We start from the raw sequence: 26,486 nt of genomic DNA, 5'->3' as shown, positions 1-26,486 counted from the left end.
AGCATGCTTCATATTACATGACGTTTGTGACAAGACAAGAAATCATTTTGCTGAGAGACCGAGCCACACAATATTGAATTATTTGATATTTGATATTTATTGATATTATATTGATGTTTGCTGACCGTGGTTTTGCATTTTCGGCTCCAGTCATATTGAATTCTTTACTACCTTAAACCCGACAATGTGAAAGTTTACCAGTCTTCAAAAGGCATTTAAAAACAAATCTTTTTCATTCTCCTTATCGTGATTCTATCTGAACTTCGAACAAGATATGTGTGTACGACTGTTGTGGTGATTTTGTAGTCGAATGAATGAACTTGTGTGATACCCAAAACATATTGTAAAGAACATGTGAGCACTATTTGTGGATACTGGCGCTATATCAAATAATAATTATAATAAATAATATTTTATAACAATTAACAATGTAAAATCATTCTAAAAACACTAGAATCTTACCAAAAACTTCCCACTTCTCAGAAGGGCGTCATAGGCTGCCCAGTATTTTATTTGTCCATCTTCAGGGTTAATAATCCATCCGCCAAAAATTGGATTAATTTGTTGAGTTTTAGTCTTTTGTATGTAAATATAAATGCTTATGATTGGCATGTTTGATCCTCTTTCATCTGTCAAAAAAGTAAATATATTAATTCATAATTATGTGAGTTCAAGAGTGCGGCTATGTGGTGGCATTGTGGTATGACATGACACTCGCTTTCGGATGGGAAGGTCCTGGGTTCGAGCCCCGCTCGGCGAATAATTGAGGACTTGGATAAGGCTCTTTACTCACATTCTCTCACCGTACTCATGTGTAAAATGAGTACCTGGCCTTTAACAGCGTTGTCTCTCTCTGTCCGGAAAATTTTAATATCGCCTAACAGGCGTCATGTCTCGTTCTACATGTTACGTATTGCTGTTGGTCAGGGACCCCTTGTAAAGCGCTTTCAGTACGTTAGTGGATATTGCGCTATATTAAAAAAAGCTCAAAGCTCTCAAGAATGTGGAGTTTCTGAATTTATTGACATGCTGGTGGATTTGACTTTACCCTGAGCTAATCTGATCCCAAGGCTTGTATAAAGATAACAAATGCAATGATGTTTCTCTCTGGCTCCAATTAAGTCCTAATACTATCGTATCATAATATCATATAATAAGTCCTTTAAGCATGTGAAACATGGACCATAACGAAGGAGGAAAAAATGATGCCTTTGAGATGTGGGTATACCGAAGAATTCTCAGAGTACCATGGACCAGAAAGAAATCAAACATTCTGGTTCTTATTGATGCAGGCTAAAGGTCCAGAAAACTGTTGGCAGGAGTTAAAATGAGAAAACTGACTTATTATGGACACATTCGGAGACACAACACCATCCAAAAATCAGTGCTAGAAAGAAAAGTAGCAGGTAGAAAGGCACGGGGCAAACCAAGGAAGTCCTGAATAGGAAATGTGGAAACAACAACTGGCAAAAAGATAATCGACTGCTCGGTAATGGCCCTTAAGGGTGAAGAATTGCGTTCCATGATATTCAACCTCTGTAGAGAAACGGAACTCCGGTAAGGTAAGGTAATATCGATGGTACTGATTCTTTGATGGGAATGATTTTATTTGCTTAGATTATCAGATATATCAAGGCTTTAAGGACAATTACTTGTACTCTGGAAAAACAGATATTTGAATATTAGGCCAGAAAATTCGTCCTTCAAATATCGACCTCTAGCCAAATTTTTAAATGTTTTTTTCCCACAGTACGACTGAATAGGTTATCCCGCTTTATAAAATAGTGTGGTGAATTTTGTGCTAAATGAAACATGGCCTGGAATTTCTTTGTTCTTAAACTTGAGTGTCTATAAAGTGCAATATCCACTAAATGTGCTCAAGGCGCTTTTATTTTGTTTTGTTGTTTGTTTTTAGGGGTTTTACGGCGCTTGCAACACGTTAAGGTCATATCAGCACCAGTAAAAAGGAAGAAAATGGGATAGTAAAAGTTCTAGAATAACAATTAAAGCACCCAAGAAAAAGTAAGACAAAGGGGAATTGGTTCAAATAGGGAACAGATGAAGATTCCAAGAGCACACTATCAAAGTACTTAGTCTGAGATCACCTAAAAGTCTCATCCAGACAGACACAGACACAGGCCCCCACTAAGAGGAATACAATCAAATGTTTACAAATAAAATATATATAATACATAATTTAGTGCATAACAGAGAGATGATTTACAAGGAAATAAAATCATCTCCCAAAACTAACTATACATTTGACTGTTTCCCTCCCAGCCAAGGTATCCGGCCAGAGCCAGGACAAAACCAAGTAATCTCATTCCAAGACAAAGACAGAAAGCATGTTGGAAGACAGATATATAGGGGGATAGAAGACACAGTATGTACCTCCCTGCCCACTATGGGAGGTCAGGAACCCCACCCAGCTCAAGGCGCTTTAAAAGATGTCCCTAGCCAACAGCAACACTTAACATGTTGGATGAGACATGAAGCCTATTCGGATATATTACAATTTTTTTCCAACAGAGACAATGCTTTTAATGTCTAGGTACTCATTTTACAACCGAGTACAATGAGAATGCGAGTAAAAAGTCTTATCCAAGGTCTCAACTATGCGCCACTCAGAGCAGGACTCAAACCCAGGGCCTTACATATAGAAGGCAAGTGTCGTAGCACAAGATCCAATAGCTGCACAAAATGAGAGAAAGTGAACATATGAGTTGAAAATCATGGGACAGCCTACTGGCCCTTTAAAGAGTCCAAATATAAAAATAGTAAAATAGGAACAGAAGCGCTAATCTTATTAACGAAAACAAATGATGTGGACGTTTAGGGTTTCCCCTTTGTTAACAAAACGTGATGAGTGAAACACTAAATTATGAATGAGAGGTGAGAGAATGACATTAGAAAGGCAAAGGGGAGAGAGAGAGAGAGAGAGAGAGAGAGAGAGAGAGAGAGAGAGAGAGAGAGAGAGAGAGAGAGAGAGAGAGAAAAGAAAAGAAAGAAGAGAGAGAGAGAGAGAGAGAAAGAGAGAGGAGAGAGAGAGAGAGAGAGAGAGAGAGAGAGAGAGAGAGAGAGAGAGAGAGAGAGAGAGAGAAGGGTGGGTGGGTTGGGGGGGGGGGGGGGTGAGAGGTATTTGCATATTTTAACTGTATAACTTACATTTCTCCGCGCAAGTTTCGAAGATTTTGTAGGGGCAGCTATACCTGACGAAACCTGGCACCTTTGAAAAGCCAACAATATTATATAACCAGTCGTCAATGCGTTTCGGACCATTCATTGCGCACACCTCATTCTCTGAAAAATTGAAATAAACAATTTCACTCCATTGGCTTTCCATCATAATCTTTTATGTTCACACTTATCCCCTTGGGGCAGCGTGGCTCAGCGGTACGGTCTTTACGTCGTACCCGAAAGGTACCGAGTTCGATCACCTGCCGCTGCTCTGTGTGGCCTCGAGCAAGTCACCTCGCCCTAGCTCAGTTTGCAGCGCTGCACTGCGGCTGACGCTGGCGTTATTCCAGAATGTCCTTGGAATAGACCCTGTAGATAAATTTCCCATATGGGAAAAATAAAGGGAATTTTATTGTATTTTATTTAATTTATTTTTGGTGCTTGATCAGCACATAAGACTGACACATAATCGTCAATTAATAATTATTTGTGATCCACAATCTCCAGTTGATATCTTGTCGGGATGAACTTGGTGCATGAAATCGTATTTATTTTAGCAACAAATATGAAAAAAAAAGAAGAAAAGTAGTCCTTCAGAGCCATAGGCCCAATGAAGCCGGAGTTTTTCCCAGTTTCTATAACATGAAACGGACAATAGCAATTGGTTGCTACCTTTTGGATAGGACGCTAGTCTATCGCAAAGTACTTTCCACCATATCTATCAGACCCAGCTACTCAATCACTGCTTGGTGGAAGGTGGGGTGGGGGGGGGGGGAGGTTCACAACAAATCTCTTCTGTACCCGGGATCGATCTCGGTCCATTTGTTTGTGAAGCGAGTGCTCTACCAACTGAGCTATCTGGATCCCCTGACAGATATGAAACTTGGTGGTCATTTCTATTCGTCTTGGTAAAGAATAAATATATATTCTTACAATGAAAAAGACCCAATTTTGTATTTATTATCATTTTAATTCTAAATTCACTTTTCGGGATCTATTTTTAGCAATTAACCCTCTCCTTACCAACCATAGGGGGTCCCGATAGCTCAGTTGGTAGAGCACTAGCTTTACACGAAATGGGACCGAGATCGATCCCGAGTGCAGTCAAGATTTTTTTACTGAACCCCCCTGTCCACCCAGCAGTGTATGGGTAGCTGAGTCTGTTAGATTTGGCGGAAAGTACTTTGCGATAGACTGGCGTCCTACCCAAAGGATAGCACGAAATTGCTGTTGTCCATTTCACACTATAGAAAGCGGGATAATCTCCGGCTTCATGGGCCTAATGGCTCTACTTTTACCAACCATAGGAAAATCGTCTCATTCATTACGACACAACCAACAAGTTTCTCTTTCCGATCTCTCTCGTACATTATAACATTGAAAGACATGCTTTTGATTACAGCTACAAATACTAAACATTGTGTTGTAGAGCTCATTTTGCTGAACAACATTCTGTATAGAATGCAATTGTTACTTTTTTGTTTGAGTAAGAAAAGTCTATTTTTGTGTCGGATGGGTGTGAATTTACGATGGAAATTCTAATAATGGCTGGTAATGAGAGGGTTAATACTGTTTGAGATGGTAGATCGCTTTTGCTCATTCTTTTCCCTCATTCAAAATAATTTGCGTTAATTTGGCATTTATCACATAGGTGGTATTTAAATTTCATTTGGATTTTGCTACCGCAAATACTGATTTTTAAAAAAAATGTTATTCATCCATGAAGTTTTATACAATCTAAAACTAGTAAGTGAGATTTTAAATCAACTATAGACTGATATTTACAAAGCTAGTATTGCATTCATCCCTTACTGTGGCAGTTTCCTCTAATCATTAGTGGGAAGTCACTATCACATTTGCATACATAAGCACCAATAGTATTCTTGCATGTGGATGACTCGGGACAATCGTGGAGCCCCTTTTTACATTCATCAACATCTGAAATGGAGAATTTAAATGACATGATAATTTATCGTACACTAAGTATTGTTAGAGTTTCATATTCTCTGATAAAACACACCAGAATTCAACCAAGTGATAATGCACTATCTATTTTAGCTTCAAATTATTTATCTTGACAAATGACAAATGTTATCATTCTGAATAAATTATGCCTATATATCTGAGTCTGTAAACCTCTCTCTAATATCTGTCAAGCTTCAGCAAAACTTAAGTGGAGAAGTAACTGTTGCAATGTTCCATATATTTTCAAAAAAGATGAACGAATGTGATAATACTTTCTTAAATGGAATAAAACGGTTCTTAGTCTAGTACAAGAAACGAAAAGAATATATCCTCAAACTTTATTCTTATCAGAAAAATATTTCAGTGATTTGTAATGGTCATCATCATCATAACCTGTCTCTCCAACACCTAACCCATTCCACACCATCTGGGGAGCAGACTCTTAGGTCATGGTCAGTGCAGCTGGGCCCGTCCTGGCATTCTCTAAGGATGTGCTCCATCGTCTGCTCTGGGAATCTACATGTATACAAACTAGTTTCAGCCAGCCCCCACTTTTTTCATGCTTCCAGCTATTTTCCCAAGTTTTGCCCGTGCCCTGTTTAGAGTTTGTAATGATGATAAATAATGATGATACAATTGACCTCCCTGAAAAGAGTTTAAAGTTTAAAGAATTACCCCTGGCACATTTAGTTTCCACTGCATAATCAATACAGTCTTTTCCTTGGCTGCATGAATAGTAAGTGCCACTCTTGGTAATCTTGCATTCACCGGCGACAGTTCCTGTTGATTTGGGATTCTTGACGCAACCGACTTCCATTGGATGAGGGCAAACCTTACAATCTTTCAACTAAAAGGAAAAGAAACAAAAATTAATTTGGATTTACATTTTACAACAGTTTCATTTCCTTAATACATGCTAAAATCATAAGTACAAATTACTGGATGGTAGTTGAATAAAAGGTATCAGCTATTTAGATATATGTCTGCAACAGGTAAAAGGTAAGGAGTAAATGTAGAACCAAACTTTAAAATTGCGTGTTTTGGGATTCTTAACCCCCCTCTGGTTGATCAATACCGGGTACAAAAAAAAAAGAATATTTAATAAAAGAATTATATCAATGACTTGTTACCTAGATGATACAAACCTTGAGAAGTGTAATTCCTTTTTTGTTTTTCGTTTTAATAATGAATCATCATTATCATTGTTATCCAATATGAAATATAAACAGCATAATCAGTGAGAATAAACGAATACAGATTTATGAGGACTTATTATTCCAACATTGACATATGATTGTTGAACCTTTAGCCTCACAAAAAAAAGAACTTAGAAAGTCTCGATTCACACCACCGCAAACAATTGCGTCGCGTAAACGAAATCTATTGGCCAGAGACAACTAAAAATACTGATCTCTATGAAAGGACTAGGGTCCAACGCCTGAGTACAATAATAGAGGAACAGTGAAGAAGGCTATTTGGCCACATCTTACGTTGAGAAGATAACATCCCAGCCCAAACTGCAATGACAGAATATTTCCTTCATGGCAGCAATATATGTAGGAAGACCACCAACATCAATAGTAACTACCCTGAACCAGGATCTCTCTACAAATAAGAAATGTATTGATTCAGATGAGGCCGAATTAATCCATGAAGAACTAAGAAAACCTGCAGTGCCCTCGGTGCTAAAGTCCCAACAAGATCTTGACAGCCTCAAAACTCTGGCCCAGGACCGTGACCAATGGAAACAATGAACAACATGGATGGAGAAAGCAGCTCTACTCATCGAAGTTTTAAAAATCTGTGACTGAATCACACAATGCTCAGCTAGTGTCATTCAGACTGCAAGGCTTATTACTTACTTACTGACTTACTTATCATTGTCATCACATATCCTCTGTTTTGCTGTTTTCGATTTTCCTTTTTTCCCCCTAGCTTTTAATCAATTTTCTTTCTGTTTTTGTTTAGGGGTGTTGTTTTTTTTCCTTTTGTTAGTTTGTTGGGTTTTTTTTCAATCTTCAACATAGTATTTCCCAAATAATTCTGAGTCTATAATTCGGGCACATTTTGCCAAATAATTCTCCTAACGATTTTAGTTTCATTGCTCAAACAATCCCGTAGCTATTTAACCGTTCCATTAACATCTGAAATAACATGTTATTCAAAGAGCTTGCATACCTTCTTATACATTAACAGATTTGTTAAACATGATAGTTAATATTATTCTTCAAACCTTCTTCAATGATTGCTTGGTCTCTTGATCACCATTGTCATCCATAAGAGTGTCAGAATTACATGGACCATACCATTCCTCCTCTGGTGGCTTCACATAACCTGAAAAATAGTTATCATCATCGTCATCATCATCATCATCATCATCACCATCTGTTGTGTTTGTGCAACTCTTTCAATTCAAGGGGTGGGGGGGGGGGGGACAAATAGCTTTCGGATGAAAATACGCAGAATGAGTATATGAATATTTACCTATGAATTTCAAAGCTGGCTTATGGTCCTTTGTAAAAATAATTGATCTTTACAAGCGAACTCAAGTTTATCTATCCTAATATGAGTTCCAAAAAAAAAGGAGAATAAGAAAACCATAATGACGGACTCCTTTTTATACTCTAATAAACATCTTATAAAGACAGCCCAGTGAAAAGTATAATGGTGAGGCAATGTCACAGCCTATGATTCAGATGGCATTAAGCGATGAGCATTTTACTTTTTGGTTCAAGTGTCAACTTTTCCTTTTAAAAAAACTATATCATTACATTACAGTACCATATGAAGTAAAACCAATATTAATTTATAATTGTATATTTCATCTTATCTTCAAAGATCTAAATCAATGACTTACGTTCTTCACAGACAAAGTTAGCCACTGTGTCCCTGGGCACAGCAACGATGTATGCTGTTCCATCAGCTCCAAGTCTGGCTACCAGAGCAAGGACTGTTTCTTCTCTTATCATGTTGATGTCGATTTCATCAGACAACATGATATCCACAACTGGAGGACTGTGGAAGTCGAAGTTGTAGTATTCAATCTTGCCTTTCTGTTCCTTTTTGAGCACTGGTCTCAAGGTTATTCTGTCATCAGCACCTGCTTTCACAACTACTTGACCACTGATGAAAACTTGCTCTACAATGATAAGAATAATTTAATAAGAATAATATAATAGTTTTAAACTTTTTATTTTGAATCATGATTTGTTAGTGTCTAAAACTGTCTCCTATTCATATACCTACTTTAAAACATTCTCCGCTTGGTAAAATTCTAATAATATTATCATAGTATTAATTTGGTATCATCTAATCCAAGACAGACATTGACTCGGGGGGGGGGGGGGGGGATTTTATTTCTTGTATTTTTTTCTTTCTCCTTTGTCAGCCATTCTTTTTATACATTTGTTCAGATTTTCCAAACACAAAAACGACAATAGAAAACCATGAATTGTATACAAGAGATGCAGTGGATTCTTTTGCCATCACATATTAAATTGGGTCCATAACTTTTCTTCTATTATAGGAAAGAAACACGCTAAAGATAAAACTCAAATGTATCTATCTTATTTTATCTTACTAAAGGCTTAATATAGGAATTATCCTTTAAATGCCTTATACAATAGTTTATAATTACAGAATCTCATATAGGTTGCATAGTATCATTCATAGACAGTTTTACACAACTTTGACTGTAAGGAAAAATATCGATACGGCAATGTAAAATCGAAGATTTACTATCATAGAATACTGGTAATTGAAAATTGGTCAAAGGAATCATAAATGTCCAAAGTTCATAGTACAATGAAATATTAATGACAACAATAATAATGAAAGCAACAAAGATAATAATTATGCATACGTTTCTGATAAATTATCATGATTTAACATGGATTCAGATGTCGTGCATTTTACATGTCAAAATTTACAAACCAGTCTTGGAAATCATGAACATAATTGAATCAATTATACCCACATGACAATTTAAAGTTTAAAAAAATAAATAAATATCTCTCGGAAGAAACTTGTATTTTTTTAAACAGCAATGTTTAAAGGAAACAATAGTTATTAATCTGATGATCAACTTTATAGCTATTAAGTGTTACGATAAAATAAAACTTTACCATAGACATTAGCTTCCACGATATTGATAATTTCCTCTCATCTCCTCCTATTGATCAACTTTATAGCTATTAAGTGTTACGATAAAATAAAACTTTACCATAGACATTAGCTTCCACGATATTGATAATTTCCTCTCATCTCCTCCTATTGATCACATATATAGCTATTAAGTGTTACGATAAAATAAAACTTTACCATAGACATTAGCTTCCACGATATTGATAATTTCCTCTCATCTCCTCCTATTGATCACATATATAGCTATTAAGTGTTACGATAAAATAAAACTTTACCATAGACATTAGCTTCCACGATATTGATAATTTCCTCTCATCTCCTCCTATTGATCACATATATAGCTATTAAGTGTTACGATAAAATAAAACTTTACCATAGACATTAGCTTCCACGATATTGATAATTTCCTCTCATCTCCTCCTATTGATCACATATATAGCTATTACGTGTTAACACTTTTAAAAAACATTTTACCATAGGCATTAGATTCCATGATCTTTATAATTTAATCTCTTCCCATCTCCTCCTATTGATCACCTATATAGCTAATACGTGTTAAGACTTTTAAAAACACTTTACCATAGGCATTAGCTTCCATGATCTTGATAATTTCCTCCCATTTGGCCTGAGTATTGATGAGTGCTAGAGTTCCATCATTCTCGTTACACACGTAAACAGCTTGCCTCCACACCTTCTTTCTCTTGGGCTCTCTGATACACATCCCTGATTTCTCCTTGTAGCCCTCTGAACATGCCTCTGGATCTCCTGAATGTATGAATACAGATGAAATGAATTAGATCATGACGAGAACAGAACTACCTAAGTGGTGAACCGAAAAAGTAGTAACTCTTTGAGAAAGTCACTTAAAAATATTTGTTGATATTTCATTTCAAAGTCATAAAATGTTGGCTAATTCGGACAGTCCGAGCTTACTTCAAAGGGTTTGTGCTTCCAAGCAACAGAATGTAATTTGACGACATAACCCATAAACCTCTAAATTGTGATGTGTTATTTAACATTCAATTAAATATCACCACGCTATACAAGGCAATTAATTGGTCTGAACTTTCAATCCTACTTCGGGTGAAGGCTATATGTTAAATATAATGTTATGAAACCAGTTTTCCCTGCCGTTTATCTAGATTTTAAATGAGATATTGATGTTTTTGTTGTTGTTGTTTTTGCTATTGGCTGAAGAAGGGTTTTGATCCCGAAACGTTCCGTGTTTGGAGATTTGTTCTTTTTCAAAGCTGTTATCAATCAAAGCAAACGCAAAGTGCTACAGATGTCCTCAATTAATGTTAACCAGCATTTAAACAACAACAACAACAACATACGTTTGCAAGATTTCCCGTCTTCTTGTAAGATGTAACCACGGGCACAGTCAACCCTTGGAAGTGGGTCCTCCACACAGATAGCGTTGGGACCCAAATCAACACTTTCCCTGATTTCTTCACTGGCACCATTCTCTCCTTCCACACACTTGGCAATTTCCTCACATCTTGGAAGTAAGAATGAAGCACCAGGCTATATCAAGTGGTGAGATATAAAAAAAAATATTCACAAATCAAATCAACTCAAGTTGCTAACTTCATATTTCATCACAGCCAAACAATAAGCAGAATCATGGAAATTTCAAATGACCATCAATAAGTATCAAAGAATTAAATAAACAAAATTAAATTAAACAAATATGATAATAATAGAAAGGATGGAAAGAATTTAATCAACAACAAAATTAGTGCAATGCCTAAGTTCATGATTTGTTAACGTAATTTGTAGCCAATTTGGTTTAGCATTATTTCTTTACATTAATTGTTTATATTCATTTAATTATCAAATCCCTAGATTATGTGTTTCATTAGAAATATGATATACCAAGTGCCATATGATGAAGTTTTACCCAGATATTTTATACCTCAAGAAAAGATGCAATATTATTATTATCACAAGAGCATAATTCGATTGAATAATTATTTATTATTATTATTATTATTATTATTATTATTATTATTATTATTATTATTATTATTATTATTATTATTACTTATTATACTATTATTATTATTATTACTACTATTATTATTATTATTATTATTATTATTATTATTATTTATTATAATTATTATTATCATTATTATTATTATTATTATTATTATTATTATTATTATTATTATTATTATTATTATTATTATTATTATTATTATTATTATTATTATTATTATTATTATTATTATAATTATTATTATTATTACTATTATTATTATGATTGGTATTACTATTATTATTAATATTATTAATATTATTGTTATTATTTTTATTATTATTTCTATTATTGTTATTGTTATTATTAGTATTATTATTATTATTATTATTATTATTATTATTATTATTATTATTATTATCATTATTATTATTATTATTATTATTATTATTATTATTATTATTATTATTATTATTGTTATTATTATTATCTTCATTACTATTATTATTATTATCATCATTATTATACTGAAGATGATGATGATGATGATGATGATGATGATGATGATGATGATGATGATGATGATGATGATGATAATGATGTATCGTTTGGATAATAATAATAATAATAACGATACAGTCTACCTTAATTGTAATGCTTTCGCTCTCTCCAATCAAGATCTTGCATCCACAATTCTCTGGAAGGACACATTCGTCTCCTTGTCTCATAAAACCAGATGGGCAGACACAACCCTCCTCGGGCTCTTCGTCACACACAGCCGTGCTCAAATCGTCACTTCCACACATAGGCTCACAGGAAGCATCGGAGCGATACATCTTTTCCTTGCAGTCCATGGCTGAAAGATCAGGTATCATAAATCATTAAATGTGTGCTTTCAAGGTTTTAAAAATAAATTGGTGGTTACTGGAAAAAGGCCAGAGGCCGAAACGTCGTTTGTTTTGTGTTGTTCCCATCATAACTCATTAAATGTGTGCTTTCAAAAAAAATACTCTCATGTTAAAAATTACAAAGAAAATAACGGCCATCTTACCAGAACAACTAGATTTACAACCCACTCTAAAAACACTACAGTTCCAGTCTACAAACACAAACATCTTCATATATTCATTTGCACCCCGCCCTATCAAAGACTGGAACGCTCTTTCGGAACCAACAGATTTAGAAACATTAAAATTCAGCCTAAATTATAACAATGGATGTCACATTCAACAACTCTCTCCACCCTAGAAAACAAATGCTCAGAATTGAGTCGACTTCGAGTACCATTAAGATTCAGATACAATTGATAATCAAGGCCATATTAATTTACAGACGAGATGAAGGTCAAAACTATGAAACATATCCATATATAAACAGGTAGTGCTACATGATTTCGTCCCCTCTACTTACGACAGAATTGTCCACTTCTCCAGTCCATAATAATTCCTTTGTTCTTCATACATTCTTGTGCATATGACCTGACCGATCCACATACCGACACCATGGGGTCTTCATGACAGGCATCTACTACACAATCATTGTAGAACTGCTCCGGGTCAATCTAAATCACACACACAAAAAAAAGAATCCTTCATGTGACTTAAAATCAGTGAGACATATTTAAACTTTAAGAACTCGATCTTTTCTAGAGGGCGACATCTACTTAATGTCCTCAAGGGATCACAAGTCATTCAGGCACTTTGTTTTTTTTCTTTGAGCAAGATTATTAACTCCCAATTTGCTCTATTGGACAATATAAGTGATTCCTGTTGACATCAGACATCTTGCTTGATGAAATATCTATATTCCTTCATGGAATGCCGAGGCGACTATATCTTATGGTGTCGTGGCAGAAGGGGCATACTTTTTTAAAAAATATACTGCAAGTTGGTCCTATACACACTATAATCAACAACATGTCTCTTTCCCTCTCCCCCAAAATTATATATCTAAAATTATTATATCCAGGTGTTTTATTTTTTAAAAGAGAAAAAAATGATAGAATAATTTTTCTCTAATTTATGGCTGTATGCACCTTGTATGATATTATGGTTGTATGCACCTTGTATGATATTATGCTTGTATGGACATTGCATGATTAAGGAAAGTATTTCTCATAGAAAATATTAAAAGGAAATCAAGAACATAAAAGGAAAAGAAATGATAGTCACCTTGTCAAAGCAGTCACTGATTGCACTTGTTGCATCTTTGAAGATTCCACACATATCAGGTCCTTTGACCTTGGCCTCCATTTCGGCAGTACAGTCTCCAATGGGTTCAACAACTTTGCAACTGGCAAAAAAAATATTGTAAAAGACAAATAATTGGTTGTAAAAAAACAAAAGGGAATATGAATTCTTTTTAAAAATGATCACAGGGGGGGGGGGGGCAAGTTTAGAATTTAAATGGATCAAGAATTCTTAATAATGTCGTTGTTTTTTTTTAAGTCATAGTATATATTTGAAAAACAAATGAATTCATCTTGCCATATCATTCATATGTTTTCACTAAATTTGATACAGCTCAATTTTTTAAAAACCCATTTCATTTCAATCAGACAACCTTTTCAAAAACATATAAATTGAACAGACTAAAATTAATAACATTAGAGGAATTGTAATTAGTAAAAAAAATAAAATTCCTCTACTATTAAACACAGAGCATAAACACAACAAAAAACTGTTTATATAAAATACTAAAATAACGTCTCACAGTTCGGGATCTGAGCCATCATATGGAACAATCCAATCGTTGGCCACTGGGATGACAGCTTGTCTGTCCAGTTTATTGCCCTTCTTTGGCACTTCCACCAATGTGCCGTCCTTCATTCTAAACTTGTTGGAGGAGCAGTCACCGCATAATCCACACATTTTGTCGACGAATCTATCAGGCAGGTTGAGAGAAAGTTTGGATCCGCTGAAGAAGACTTCCAGAGACAATGCCGGAGAGAAAAGGTTGAAATAGTTGTTCTTTCGAACAACCTTGAAAGCTTTGGGGATGCTCATTTCTCCAAGTCCGTGTTTCCTGTCGTTGAGCTGGAGAGAAGAAGAATAGAAATTTGTACCCTTCTCCCATGACATCACAAGATATTGTCACCTAGACATTCCACTACCTTTTGGATCGGAAGGTCCTGGGTTCGAGCCTCACTTGGCGCATAGTTGAGTCCTTGGGAAAAGACTCTTTACTCACATTCAACTACACCACTACCACATTATCTCATTCATCTGTGGTGTTTCATTTATCCTGTTTTGTTGATAAAGAGGAAACCCGAAACGTTCATTTGATCTGATTTTGTAACTATTTTGAAGCTTACAAGCAATTTCACATGATTATTTATTTCTTCGAGCTTCGAGCAGCAACAGTTTACACTTCCTAAAGGCATAGTATTGAGATGTCCAATCGCCAGCTTGAACCTTCGCGGCTATGTGGTCTTGTGGTATGACACTCGCTTTCGGATCAGAGGGTCCTGGATTTGAGCCTCACTCAGCTCAGCGCATAGTTGAGTCCTTGGAAGAAGCTCTATACTCACATTCTGTCACCGTACTCAGGTGTAAAATGAGTATCAAGCTTTTAACAGCGTTGTCTCTGTCGGAAAAAAATTGTAATATTACCTAACAGGCGCCATGTCTCACTTAACATGTTACATGTTGCTGCTGGTCGGGGACCATTTGCAAAGCGTTTTGAGAATTTTTAGTGGATAATGCACTAGATAAAAGCTCAAGTTTTTGTTTTTGGTTGTTGTTTTAAATTTATTTGGTTTGTTGTTTTAAGTCCAGACTGTAATTTTATACCAAAGCAATACAAAAAAAATGAATTAAAATTCAGTATCATAAAATGCAGAGGGTCATTTAATCCATCAGTGGTTAACTCACTCAATCCTAGAGATTTTTGCTACTTTTCAAAATTGGAAAAAAAATGTATTAAAAATGAGCATGTGCATAGATAGTTTTATTCACCTATCATTAACGTGTAAATATTAAAAGCATTAGCTTTGATAGTACGTCTATAATTTGTCGCAGAAGAATTTAATAAATTGGCATGGGGTAAAAGAAACCCGGATAAACTACGGATGTGGTCGGTGTTAGGGTTGAGTGAGTTAAAAACAGTTAACTTCTAAACATTATTCCTTTTGTGAAGTTGTCTTTGTTGGGGTTTTTTTCCAGCTCTGTGTTAGGTGTTTTTTTGTTATTTTTTATATGGAAATAAAATAAGTCACAGTATAATGCCTTTTTGATTTTGAAAAAGGGTATGGGGGTGGGGGGGGGGGGGGGGTGAGTAATGATGCCAATACTGTTCTCCTGTATTTCTGTTTGTGTAAAAATATAAATAAAATTGAGGTTTTAAGAATAAATTTGAGCTTTTATATAGCGCAGTATCCACTAAGTGTGCTCAAAGCGCTTTACATGGTGTCCCTGACCAACAGCAACACTTAACATGTAGGACGAAACATGACGCCTGTTGGGCGATATTACATTTTTTTCGGATAAAGACAACGCTGTTAACGGCTAGGTACTCATTTCACACCTGAGTACGGTGAGAGAATGTGAGTAAAGAGCCTTTTCCAAGGACCCAACTATGCGCCGAGCGAGGCTCGAACCCAGGACCTTCCGATCCGACAGCGAGTGTCATTGCACAAGACCACATAGCCGCACAATATGACTTGGTTATGTAAAATATCATGATTCGATAACTTACGAAGTAGTTCTTGGGATTATTTCTGGCGATCTTAAAGATAAAGTTTCCGACCCTATCATTTCCACCTTGCGTGTAAGGAATATTTCTCAAATGAACTTCAACTGCAAAGATGCAAGAAGCTCCTCTGCTGCCACATTTTTCGTTCTTTGTGAAAACATCGAAATTAGGGCTGGTTTTAAACTCATCCAATTCACAAACACCAGCAAACTTGTACCTGTGATAGATAAATGACAATGTTAATCATGACAATAATAATATTATTATTACTAATATTAATAATAATAATAATAATAATAACAACATAATAATATAATAATAATAATATAATAATAATAATAATAATAATAATAATAATAATAATAATAACAACATAATAATAATAATAATAATAACATAATAATATTAATAATAATAATAATAATAATAATAATAATAATAATAATAATAATAATAATAATAATGATAATGATAATAATAATAATAATAATAATAATAATAATAATAATAATAATAATAATAATAATAATAATAATAATAATAATAATAATAATAATAATAATAATAATAATAATAATAATAATAATAATAATAATAATAATAATAATAATAATAATAATAACATAATAATAATAATAATAATAATAATAATAATAATAATAATAATAATAATAATAATAATAATAATAATAATAATAATAATAATAATAATAATAATAATAATAATAATAATAATAATCTATTTTTTTTAAATTCAACCTGATGAAACTAATTAAACATTTTTTCCCCATTCAATTCCATATTTCATTGTGTAAAATTGCCAGGCAGTGCACATGTATTCTAATATATATTACACTACCGATGTTTAAAACAATTACAGTGATTACCGTATAAGTTCCCGGTTATTGGGGACCAAGAAACATGGACATACCTACAGGCAGAGTGTGCATAAAGTCATAATCGACAATTTGGATTCGCAATCTCACAATTTATAAATGGTGACTGTGCAGGCCTCTTATCCTGGACCAGAAATTCTACCTTTGATGCTAAGTTCAGGAATGCATTTATATTCCGTTTGTTTTTGGAATGGTTCTTTTTTCCCATGTTTTCAATGGTGCTTTTAGACAAATAGTATATAAAATTGATGTATCTAATTAAAGTGTGATAAAGCTGAAAATGTAGGGATGAATTAATTTATCACTATCAGTCGCTAGCATTTCTTACATGCATGTTCCCATGAAATCATATTTATCTCCAAAGAATGATGTGTAATGAGGATCTCCGGAAGCGGTGCAATGTCCACAGGACTCTATAAATGTAATAAATAGATAAATGATTTTTTTTATAAATGAGCTTTATTATATAGACCAATATCCAATAATGTGCTCAAAGCGCTTTACAATGGTCCCTGGCAAACAGCAACACTTAACATGTAGGACGAGACATGACGCCTGTTAGGCGATATTATAATTTTTTCGGACAGAGACAAAACTGTAAACGACCAGGTACTCATGTTACACCTAATTACGGTGAGAGAATGTGAGTAGGGAGTCTTTTCCAAGGATTCAACTATGCGCCGAGCGAGGCTCGAACATGGGATCTTCCGATCCGAAAGCGAGTGCCACACCACAAGACCACATAGCCACACGAACAGAACAATATCAAAAAATGAAGAATTGGGGAAATGAGGAAATGCTGATCTTGAAGTCATTTTTTAAAATCATAAAATTCGTGTAAGGCAGACAAAAAAATATCTAAAACAATCAACTTTCCTTTACAAAACAATGAATCCGATTGATTTTGTTGGTAAAGTAGTCCTTCAGAGCCATTAGCCCATTGGAGCTGGAGTTTACCCCAGTTTCTATAGCGTGAAATTGACATTAGCAATTGGATTCAATAGTCTATGTCACGTCGCCCAGCAACAGCGGCCATCGTGGTTCGAAACAAAGAAAATTGGTACTTTTTATTCTTCATGCTGGCAAGAAACTTGTCATATGTCTTGTGATCAGAATGTGTAAAAGTCAAACCATGATCAGATTTATAATGGGTTTTTTTTCCTCTGGATACGCTTTTACGCTCGTCGGAGAAATATTTCATAAGGGCGTCCGCCATCGTTCCGATAGTTTAGAGCCAGTTACTAGGTTATCATGCGTCATTACGAGGGAAGTGACGTCATGACTGTTGAAGCGTATTAGTTGCTACTGTTTGAAAGAGTCTTAGTCTATCACAAAGTACTTTCCACCAGATCTAACAGATACAGGGACCCATTCACTCCAGGGTGGATGGAGGTTTCAGAGTAAAAAATGAAGACTGCACCCGGGATTAATCTCAATCCCTTTGCTTGTGAAGCGAGTGCTCTGCCAATGGAGTTTTGGGACCTCTGATTTATGGAGGCCAAGATACTATTACATTAAAGAGCGCCATATAACCTACCATTATGAAACATAGATTGGTTCTGGCTACATAAATCATAACCAATATCGTGCAATAGATGGAAAATGTTTGTAAGAGGCAAGAATAATACTAGACAGCAATGATGATGATGATGATGATGATGATGATGATGATGATGATGATGATGATGATGATGATGATGATGATGATGATGATGATGATGATGATGATGATGATGATGATGATGATGATGATGATGATGATGATGATGATAAGTAATGAAGTGAATAGAGAAGTGCTGGAAGACTAAAGAGAATAAAAATTTTGCAGTGCAAGTGAGTTGAACCCAGGACATAACTTTTATGGCATCTTCCACTTATTTATTTATTTATTTATTTATTTATCTATTTATTTATTTCCAATGTTCCTTTGTTTATCGGTTTGCTGACAAAGGGCTTGTACCCAAAACTGTACCGTTCCCATCCGAAGTATTTCCATCATCACCTTTCCGTTTGTATTTAATTTCACGATCCCAGGCTTCAGGAAACCACCGATGCTCTCTCATTTTGCCCACTTAAATGCCAGTGTTGGTGGTGGAGAAGTGTTGTTAATTTTAGAAATAGAATTCGACAGTCTGATGTCACGTCCGCCCAACAACAAGCAGCTCGGTTCTAAACAAAGAAAAACGGTAGTTTTTATTCTTCATGCTGGCTAGAACTTTTTCACATGCCATGTGATCCGAATGTATAAAAGTCAAAACATGATCGGATTTATAATGTTTTTATCCTCTGGATACACTTATATGCTCGTCGGAGAAGTTTTTCATAAGGGCGTCCGATAGTTTAGAACCAGTTACTACGTTACCATGCGTCATTACAAGGGAAGTGACGTCACGACTGTTGAATCCTATTATAAAAATAGTGATAAACCAATGCTCTTCCAAACTTACTGTGACATGTCTGTTTCTGATGATCCCAGCTTGCTTCACCTGTGCACTTACATATGAAATGGTTCCTGACTGGGATGCACGACCTACCACCAGTACATGGGTTGATGTTCTCCTTTTTCAGTGTTGCGCATTGGTTCTCATCTGACATGAAAGAAAAAAAAGATTTTTTATTGATTTCTGTTAGGATTTCATAGCCAAATTCCAACTTCCATACTAACCAAAGAAGTTGACTGCTGAGGTGAGTAATGAGTACCATTATAAAAACACAGCATCTCTATACATAAGTAATGGGAGCGATCTATATTCATGTTTTTGTCCAACCTAGTCATCGATCACATGATTTGTTGTTGTACAACGATTGGACATTTCTCAATGCATCTAAACACGCTGCTCTGTTTATGAAAGTTGTAAGCATGCCCATGAGTCATACTGAGCAAAATCACCAATTGTAGCGTTGGATATTTCTCAAATTGTGAACACGTTTCACTATGTGGACACTTTGCAATGTGACCAATGAACTCGAGCACATGGAACTGTAATATAGATCGTGCCCATTGAGGCTGGGAAATATGTCATTCAAGTTGACCTATGCTATCACTACAATTTACCATTCCATGTAAGATGAAGCTTCATGAAGATTCACTGAAGATTCCTCAGTTGTTTGAATTCCACTGTCTTATGATAGATGTAATTATATGCACTTTGAGGGAGGAGGGGGAAGGGGGGGGGGGAATATTTATGGAAAGTGCCTCGCTTAAGAACTCAATGTCAAGTAAATATTCTCGACTGTGGGATCAAAAGTTTATCTGGCTGTCTTTATAATTCATAATCAAATTTTCTAAGGGCAATCTTGCTTGATTGCGTGTGCATAGAATTGGTGCTGATGCAGCTAGTACTTTGCATCAGTCTTTTGATCTACCCAACTCATAGATAGCTTTGAACGTCCATCAATGTAACATCAAGCGATAGAAAAATAGTCCTTCAGAGCCATTCGGCTCATGGAGCCGGAGTGTATCCAGGTTTCTATAGCGTGAAACAGACAATAACAATTGCTTGCCATCCTTTGGAATGGACATTAATCCATCGCAAAGTACTTTCCGGCAAGTCTAACAGGCTCAGCTACACATTCACTGCTGGTTGGACAGGGGGTTCCAAAAAAAAAAAATCTCGACTGTACCCAGGATTGATCTCGGTTCCTTTGCGTGTGAAGCGAGTGCTCTATTAACTGATATATCGGGAACCCCAAACGATATGAGTGTGTGAAATTACAGGAAAAAAGACAATTACAGCAAACAGGCTATGACTTTCAGTTCATCAGCGAGACACTTTACATAATTATTGCCCCCCCCCCCCCCAAACCTTCAAAGTGAATATATTTACACGTAACTGACATCCGATTTCAATTATGGGCTTGATTTAACATTGTTGAGATGGGTATTATTTGCAAGTTATCAGTTCAGTAAAAAAAAGTAAACGATTATGTTATTGCTGATAATTATGTTAGAGGCAATGTAAACAGGGATGAATCCCAGGCAAACTGTGTGTACGAATTATAATTTTCTTACTGATAACAACAATCATTATGATAAGAAAAAGAAAAAAGATTATAATAATAACAGTAATAATTACAGTAACAATGATAGTAATAATAATAATAATAATAATAATAATAATAATAATAATAATAATAATAATAATAATAATAATAATAATAATAATAATGGCAATAATAATAATAATAAGCCAAACCTGAAGGACACAGCACTCTGACACGGAATGTGTTACAGTTTAAGCCTTTGCCTTTCCTGCATCTTATATTGTCTTTTTTACACACCATAGCTCGGTTCTTCTGGTTGAAATTGTTTCTCCATGGGCCGTTGTTGACCTCTCTAGCACTACACTCCAGGGAAATGGGATCGGGACACACGTAGTCCTAACAAAGAGAAATATTTATATAATATTGCAAATAGGATCAGTAAAATGGGAGGGGACGCAAGAATGCATTGCCGCTACATTTTATGGGATGATATGAATAATGTTGTTTTTTTAATGAAAGGGTTGTTTTTTGAGAATCTTATACCATACTTAACCCTCTCCTTACCAGTCGGTTTTCAGAATTTTATCCAAAATTTTACACTCACTCTAAACAAAAATAGATAAAGTAATTCAAACAACCAAGCAAGAAATAAATTCTATAATATATAATAATATTGTCCAGCAAAATGAGCTCTAAATTACAGTGTCAAGTTTTTTAGAGCTACGAGTATAAAAAAAAATATTTCTTTTAATTTTTGTGGTGTTAATGGTTGCATCGTAACGAATGTGACGAATTTCCTATGATTGGTAAGGAGAGGGTTAATAGGTATTCCTGGCGAAACAATGTACTATAAAACACATTAAAAAAACAATTATGCCTTTTGCGCCATGACATCATAAGACATCGTCGCCTCGGCATTCCACGAAGGAATATAGATAATTCATCAAACAAGATGTCTGATGTCAACAGGAATCACCCATGTTGTCCAAGTGAGAAAATTGGGCGTTAATAATCTTGCTCAAGGAAGAAAAAAAAACAAAGTGCCTGAAGCGTGGCTCGAACCTGGGTCATCCGGATCGCAGTGCAATGCCTTAACCACTCGGCCACTTCGCCCCCCATAAAACAAATAGGTGTGATCAAAAAATGTTTTGCTTACAGGTTTGCCCTCACGAGCCAATTTCTGCCTCAATTCAGACAGAGACGAGAATCCCTTGGCTCTGTAGTATTTCGTGTAAGATGCTGGTTGCATGTTCACTAAAATGGGAGAATAGAAATGAATAAATTAATCAATTAAAAACAAATTGTTAACTTGCTTAGAAAAGTTTGTGCACGAAACATGGATTGCTTGTATCTGGCTTACATTTGGGGTTTTTCAATTATTCATAATGACAAACTTTTATAGATTTCAAGCAGTTCTCTGATTCTTTTTTTTTTAAGGGAATTAATTTTTCCTACTTTCATTTTCCATTCAATCCTTTATAGCTGGTGTAAGCTTTTAGTCTAGCCCAGCATGATATCTTATCGTTTTCACAAAGCCAGAAAGTAACAAAGATGCAACTAATGCATCAAAACACAATTAGACTATATATAATTTATTCCCTTTATCTTTCCCTTCATTTTATTGACTCATTTTGGCACCTCTATTTATTATATAATATTTGCATGGAACATTTTTTCCATTGAACGCTAACTTTTGGGCGTAATGATGCACATGTACCAACATTGTGGCCATTATAGCAAAGTGAAGGAGCAATGCATTCCATCACTGCAACCTTTGCAGCACAAATATGTGAAGTAAGGAGGGATTTATGTGTTCAACTATGCACACAAATATGCCTTCGTTGAATATCTTCTTATTATATAAATCTAGGGGCTTCAACAACTTGGACTTCACAAAATACAAGTGATTGACCTCTGGGTCATAACACTGTTATTGGTCAGAGTGAAATCTCTCAGTCCTGTCATGTTTGAGTAAAAATCAAACGCTGCCTGAAGAAAATTAATATTGTAACATTGACTTTTGTAGGAACAATATTTTAAATAAGCGTATAGATAGTAAAAATGCTCTCATGATACCAAAATAAACTGCAAAATTCAGGCAGAAGTGGTTTTTGATATCTGATCAATTTTATAGATACCGTAAAATGGCTTTATGAGCGAGGAACGTTTCACAAGTTATAAGATGAGCAAAAAAAATATTTCATTCTTATTATGGAAAGCAATATTTCCAATATTTTATCAATTATATCTGAGATTACTGTAAGTGATTTTAGAACAAAGCTTCCACAATCTGAATTTTGTTGTTGTTTTAAATGAATACGAAGTTGCATTTTTTGGTTGTTGTTGTTGTTGGTTGAAAACGTCTATATTTTTCCCTCCAATGGATCAAGGACACAATTTGTTTTAACTCAGTCACAACTACTAAAAGAAATTGAATGTTTTTGATAATAGCACTTACTGGTATATCATTTGTGACTCAGCGCGTCAATATGTTATTGTGTTGGGATGACCCAGAGGATGAAAACAGCATTTAGAATAAAAACGATCAAGAATGAGGTCAATTAGCGTTTTTGAAGTTTAGGAAACAAAATTGACTTTCCTCAAAGAAGCGTTTACTTTAACTCAAATGTCATAAGTTCAATAAATGTTAGAAATTCAATTTGAAGAATCATATTTACCCTATTATAACATCATTTCGAGGCAGTGGGTCACATTTGGACACCACCAAAAACTGAGTACAAAATAGATAATAATTGATTACTCACGAGGAGGTCCACAGATGGGGTAGTGTGGCTCACCACAATCTTCTGTGTACCAGCGGCCATTGAACTTGCTCATAGCAACACATTGCTCATTGCTACGTGGATTTGCCTGAGAATTGTAACCATTGATAATTGACAGAAGGCAAACACTCACACCATTATAAAAAGATCATTGCTGTAGTACATTTATTGTATAAACAACACCAAGGGCCCAAGCTTTGACATATTATACTCATATTATTTCATTGTTTAGATTTCAATTTTTGAAACAACCAAGGGCCTGAGCTTTGGCATAGGATAATCATGTTTATTCGCTAGCTTTCAATTTTGAAATTATTTGTTTTTAAAAAGCAAATGTTGAAAAAAATTGTGAAAGTGTGTAGAAATAATCTATAATTGTATAGGGTAATCTTTATTGAGTAAGCTCAGTTTTTATTGGAAAGATCAAAAACACATTCGATTAGCCGTAACTTAAAAGTATTTCCAGTAATACGTGGACTATTTAATTCTCACATAATATATTTAACAGTCTCCATCTTGATAAAAGATAACGACTAAACCTAAACCCTAACCAAAACCAAATAGTTTCAAACAAGAGAATGCACATAAAATTGTATATAGATATAGGATAGGATAGTAGTAATTGAGCTATCCAATCCAGGTCGGGTCAATTATTATATTTTTTTTTTTGAGAGGCAAAAAACTACACATTCGATGGTTTGTGGACCGGAATCTTTGCCAGGTGATATACAGACTTATTTTTAAATTGTTTAAAATTTGTATGGTGGACATGATTGACTAAAAAATCATATTTAGTAGAGAGTTTATCGTGTCTCTATAGCAGGACAACAGAAATCCCACTTGTCTATATTGAAAAGAATAAAATTGTCTTGGTTTGGTCATTTTACTAATCTTTTTTTCTTATATGTTGACATAAATATACACTCTACTAGATATCTATATCTTTACAATTATATAATCTGTACGTCCCTTGAAATGTATACTATGTAATTATTCTTACAGATTATAATATTATTGCACTATACATATTACCAAATTTTACTTTACCACATTATATTTACATATATTATGTTTATGTATGTTTCATTGTCGGCATTTTATACGTCTGTACAAAAATTTCCTTTTGGATGAATAAAGTACATTATTATTATTATTATCATTATTATTATTATTATTATTATTATTATTATTATTATTATTATTATTATTATTATTATTATTATTATTATTATTATTATTATTATTATTATTATTATTATTTCTCGCCATGAGACATTGGAAATAAACATTATGCAAAGGACTTTGGGGGAGACAGAAGGAGAGGACGTCAAACAAAAAGTGCTGGATGGATAATGTAAAGGAATGGAGAAGTATAGACAGCCCAACCCTAATGAGGAAAGCTGAGGATAGATCTTGATGGATGGAGGGCCATTAGTGCCAAAGTCATTTCTCGTGTCTTATCATCTACAACCAACCCCGTTCAGGGGGAAATGCGATTCGGTGAGGTCCATTGGGTTTTCATGTACTTCATTGCTACATTCTCAACACAAAATAATGTCAATGGTTGCTGCCCGAAGCTCGAAGAAATAAATAACAATGTGAATTTGAATGTAAGCTTCAAATTAATTACGAAAACAGATAGTGTGGACGTTTCGGGTTTCACCTTTATCAACAAACAGGATGAATGAAACACTACAGATGAATTAGATGATGTGGCTTATTCGTCTGTAGTGTTTCATTCATCCTGTTTGTTGATAAAGGGGAAACCCGAAACGTCCATTCTATCTGTTTTCCTAATTAAATTGAAGATTACATTCAATTTCACATTGTCTTTTGTTTTATTTCAACACAAAATAGAGTATTTGTGCACAGATTTTCCAGCTAAAACATTGAAAGATATTCACTTTGTAGTTGTTGGGTTCTCTGTCCCTCCAGAAAATAAATTTGAATGGATTTCCGTCAGACCATTCAAATTTGTTGTTAGCGTAGGTTCCTCCGATCCAGCCATCACCACTGAAAAGAGTAATATATTTAGAATAACTTCAATTTGAGACATGTATTTTCTGTGTTGTTTTGGGGGAGAGTTTAAGATAGCATAAGATAAATTGTCTTGGAATTGCAAAATGCATTTTGTGTCGACTTTTTACGACATCTTCTTCTTCTTCTTCTTCTTCTTCTTCTTCTTCTTCTTCTTCTTCTTCTTCTTCTTCTTCTTCTTCTTCTTCTTCTTCTTCTTCTTCTTTTTCTTCTTCTTCTTCTTCTTCTTCTTCTTCTTCTTTTTCTTCTTCTTCTTCTTCTTCTTCTTCTTCTTCTTCTTCTTCTTCTTCTTCTTCTTCTTCTTCTTCTTCTTCTTCTTCTTCTTCTTCTTCTTCTTATTATTATTATTATTATTATTATTATTATTATTATTATTCTTTTTCTCTCTATCATCATCGTTATCATCATCATCATCATCATCGCCATCATCACCATCATCATCATCATCATCATCATTATCATCAATTTTTAGTCCATCTATCAGTTAAATGTGAGAATTTGTTGAGTAGTGCTGTATTTCCATTTTCAGACACAGCCTTCTTTGCAGCAACCATTAAAGCCTAAATAATTTGTTGGGTTTTGTTGAGGTCTCATCTTTTTGATTAAGAAATATTTTTGCAGGACAGCATAAGTCTTGTGAATCAGTCACATTTTCTAGATAGCTATAGATTGTTATTTTTAATTTTCTCCTAAATTCCATCACAGCTTCTGAAGCTGTTCATTTTCCAACGTTGAAATTGAAAATATTACAGTATGAGTTTCTCTAAATCTTTATATTTCCTAGACACATAATGTCCATTGAGGTTTTATATAATTGAACATGTT

General features: G+C 34.5%; 1 protein-coding gene across 1 annotated transcript in view; it reads right to left on the bottom strand.

Annotated features, from left to right (window-relative positions):
• LOC144966211 (uncharacterized) overlaps positions 1-26,486 on the bottom strand; it is a 119,460-nt gene that overhangs the window by 25,660 nt on the left and 67,314 nt on the right. The window contains exons 48-66 of the mRNA XM_078902392.1: positions 25,529-25,637; positions 23,607-23,712; positions 21,998-22,095; positions 21,054-21,237; positions 19,305-19,445; positions 17,186-17,270; positions 15,965-16,178; positions 13,982-14,304; positions 13,441-13,561; positions 12,680-12,830; positions 11,914-12,125; positions 10,623-10,812; positions 9,865-10,050; positions 8,000-8,281; positions 7,376-7,476; positions 5,818-5,989; positions 4,990-5,115; positions 3,166-3,300; positions 463-629 (exon numbers count right to left, since the gene is read on the bottom strand). Coding sequence (XP_078758518.1) covers positions 463-629; positions 3,166-3,300; positions 4,990-5,115; positions 5,818-5,989; positions 7,376-7,476; positions 8,000-8,281; positions 9,865-10,050; positions 10,623-10,812; positions 11,914-12,125; positions 12,680-12,830; positions 13,441-13,561; positions 13,982-14,304; positions 15,965-16,178; positions 17,186-17,270; positions 19,305-19,445; positions 21,054-21,237; positions 21,998-22,095; positions 23,607-23,712; positions 25,529-25,637 — 3,103 coding nt within the window. The remainder of the gene's footprint in view (positions 1-462; positions 630-3,165; positions 3,301-4,989; positions 5,116-5,817; positions 5,990-7,375; positions 7,477-7,999; positions 8,282-9,864; positions 10,051-10,622; positions 10,813-11,913; positions 12,126-12,679; positions 12,831-13,440; positions 13,562-13,981; positions 14,305-15,964; positions 16,179-17,185; positions 17,271-19,304; positions 19,446-21,053; positions 21,238-21,997; positions 22,096-23,606; positions 23,713-25,528; positions 25,638-26,486) is intronic.

Source organism: Berghia stephanieae, chromosome 1 (assembly GCF_034508935.2).
Source record: "Berghia stephanieae isolate SIO BIC M18660-M18661 chromosome 1, UCSD_Bste_1.3, whole genome shotgun sequence".
In the NCBI taxonomy this organism is placed as follows: domain Eukaryota; kingdom Metazoa; phylum Mollusca; class Gastropoda; order Nudibranchia; family Aeolidiidae; genus Berghia; species Berghia stephanieae.
Note: the sequence above shows the minus strand (reverse complement) of the source record. Positions and strands in the feature narration are given on the sequence as shown.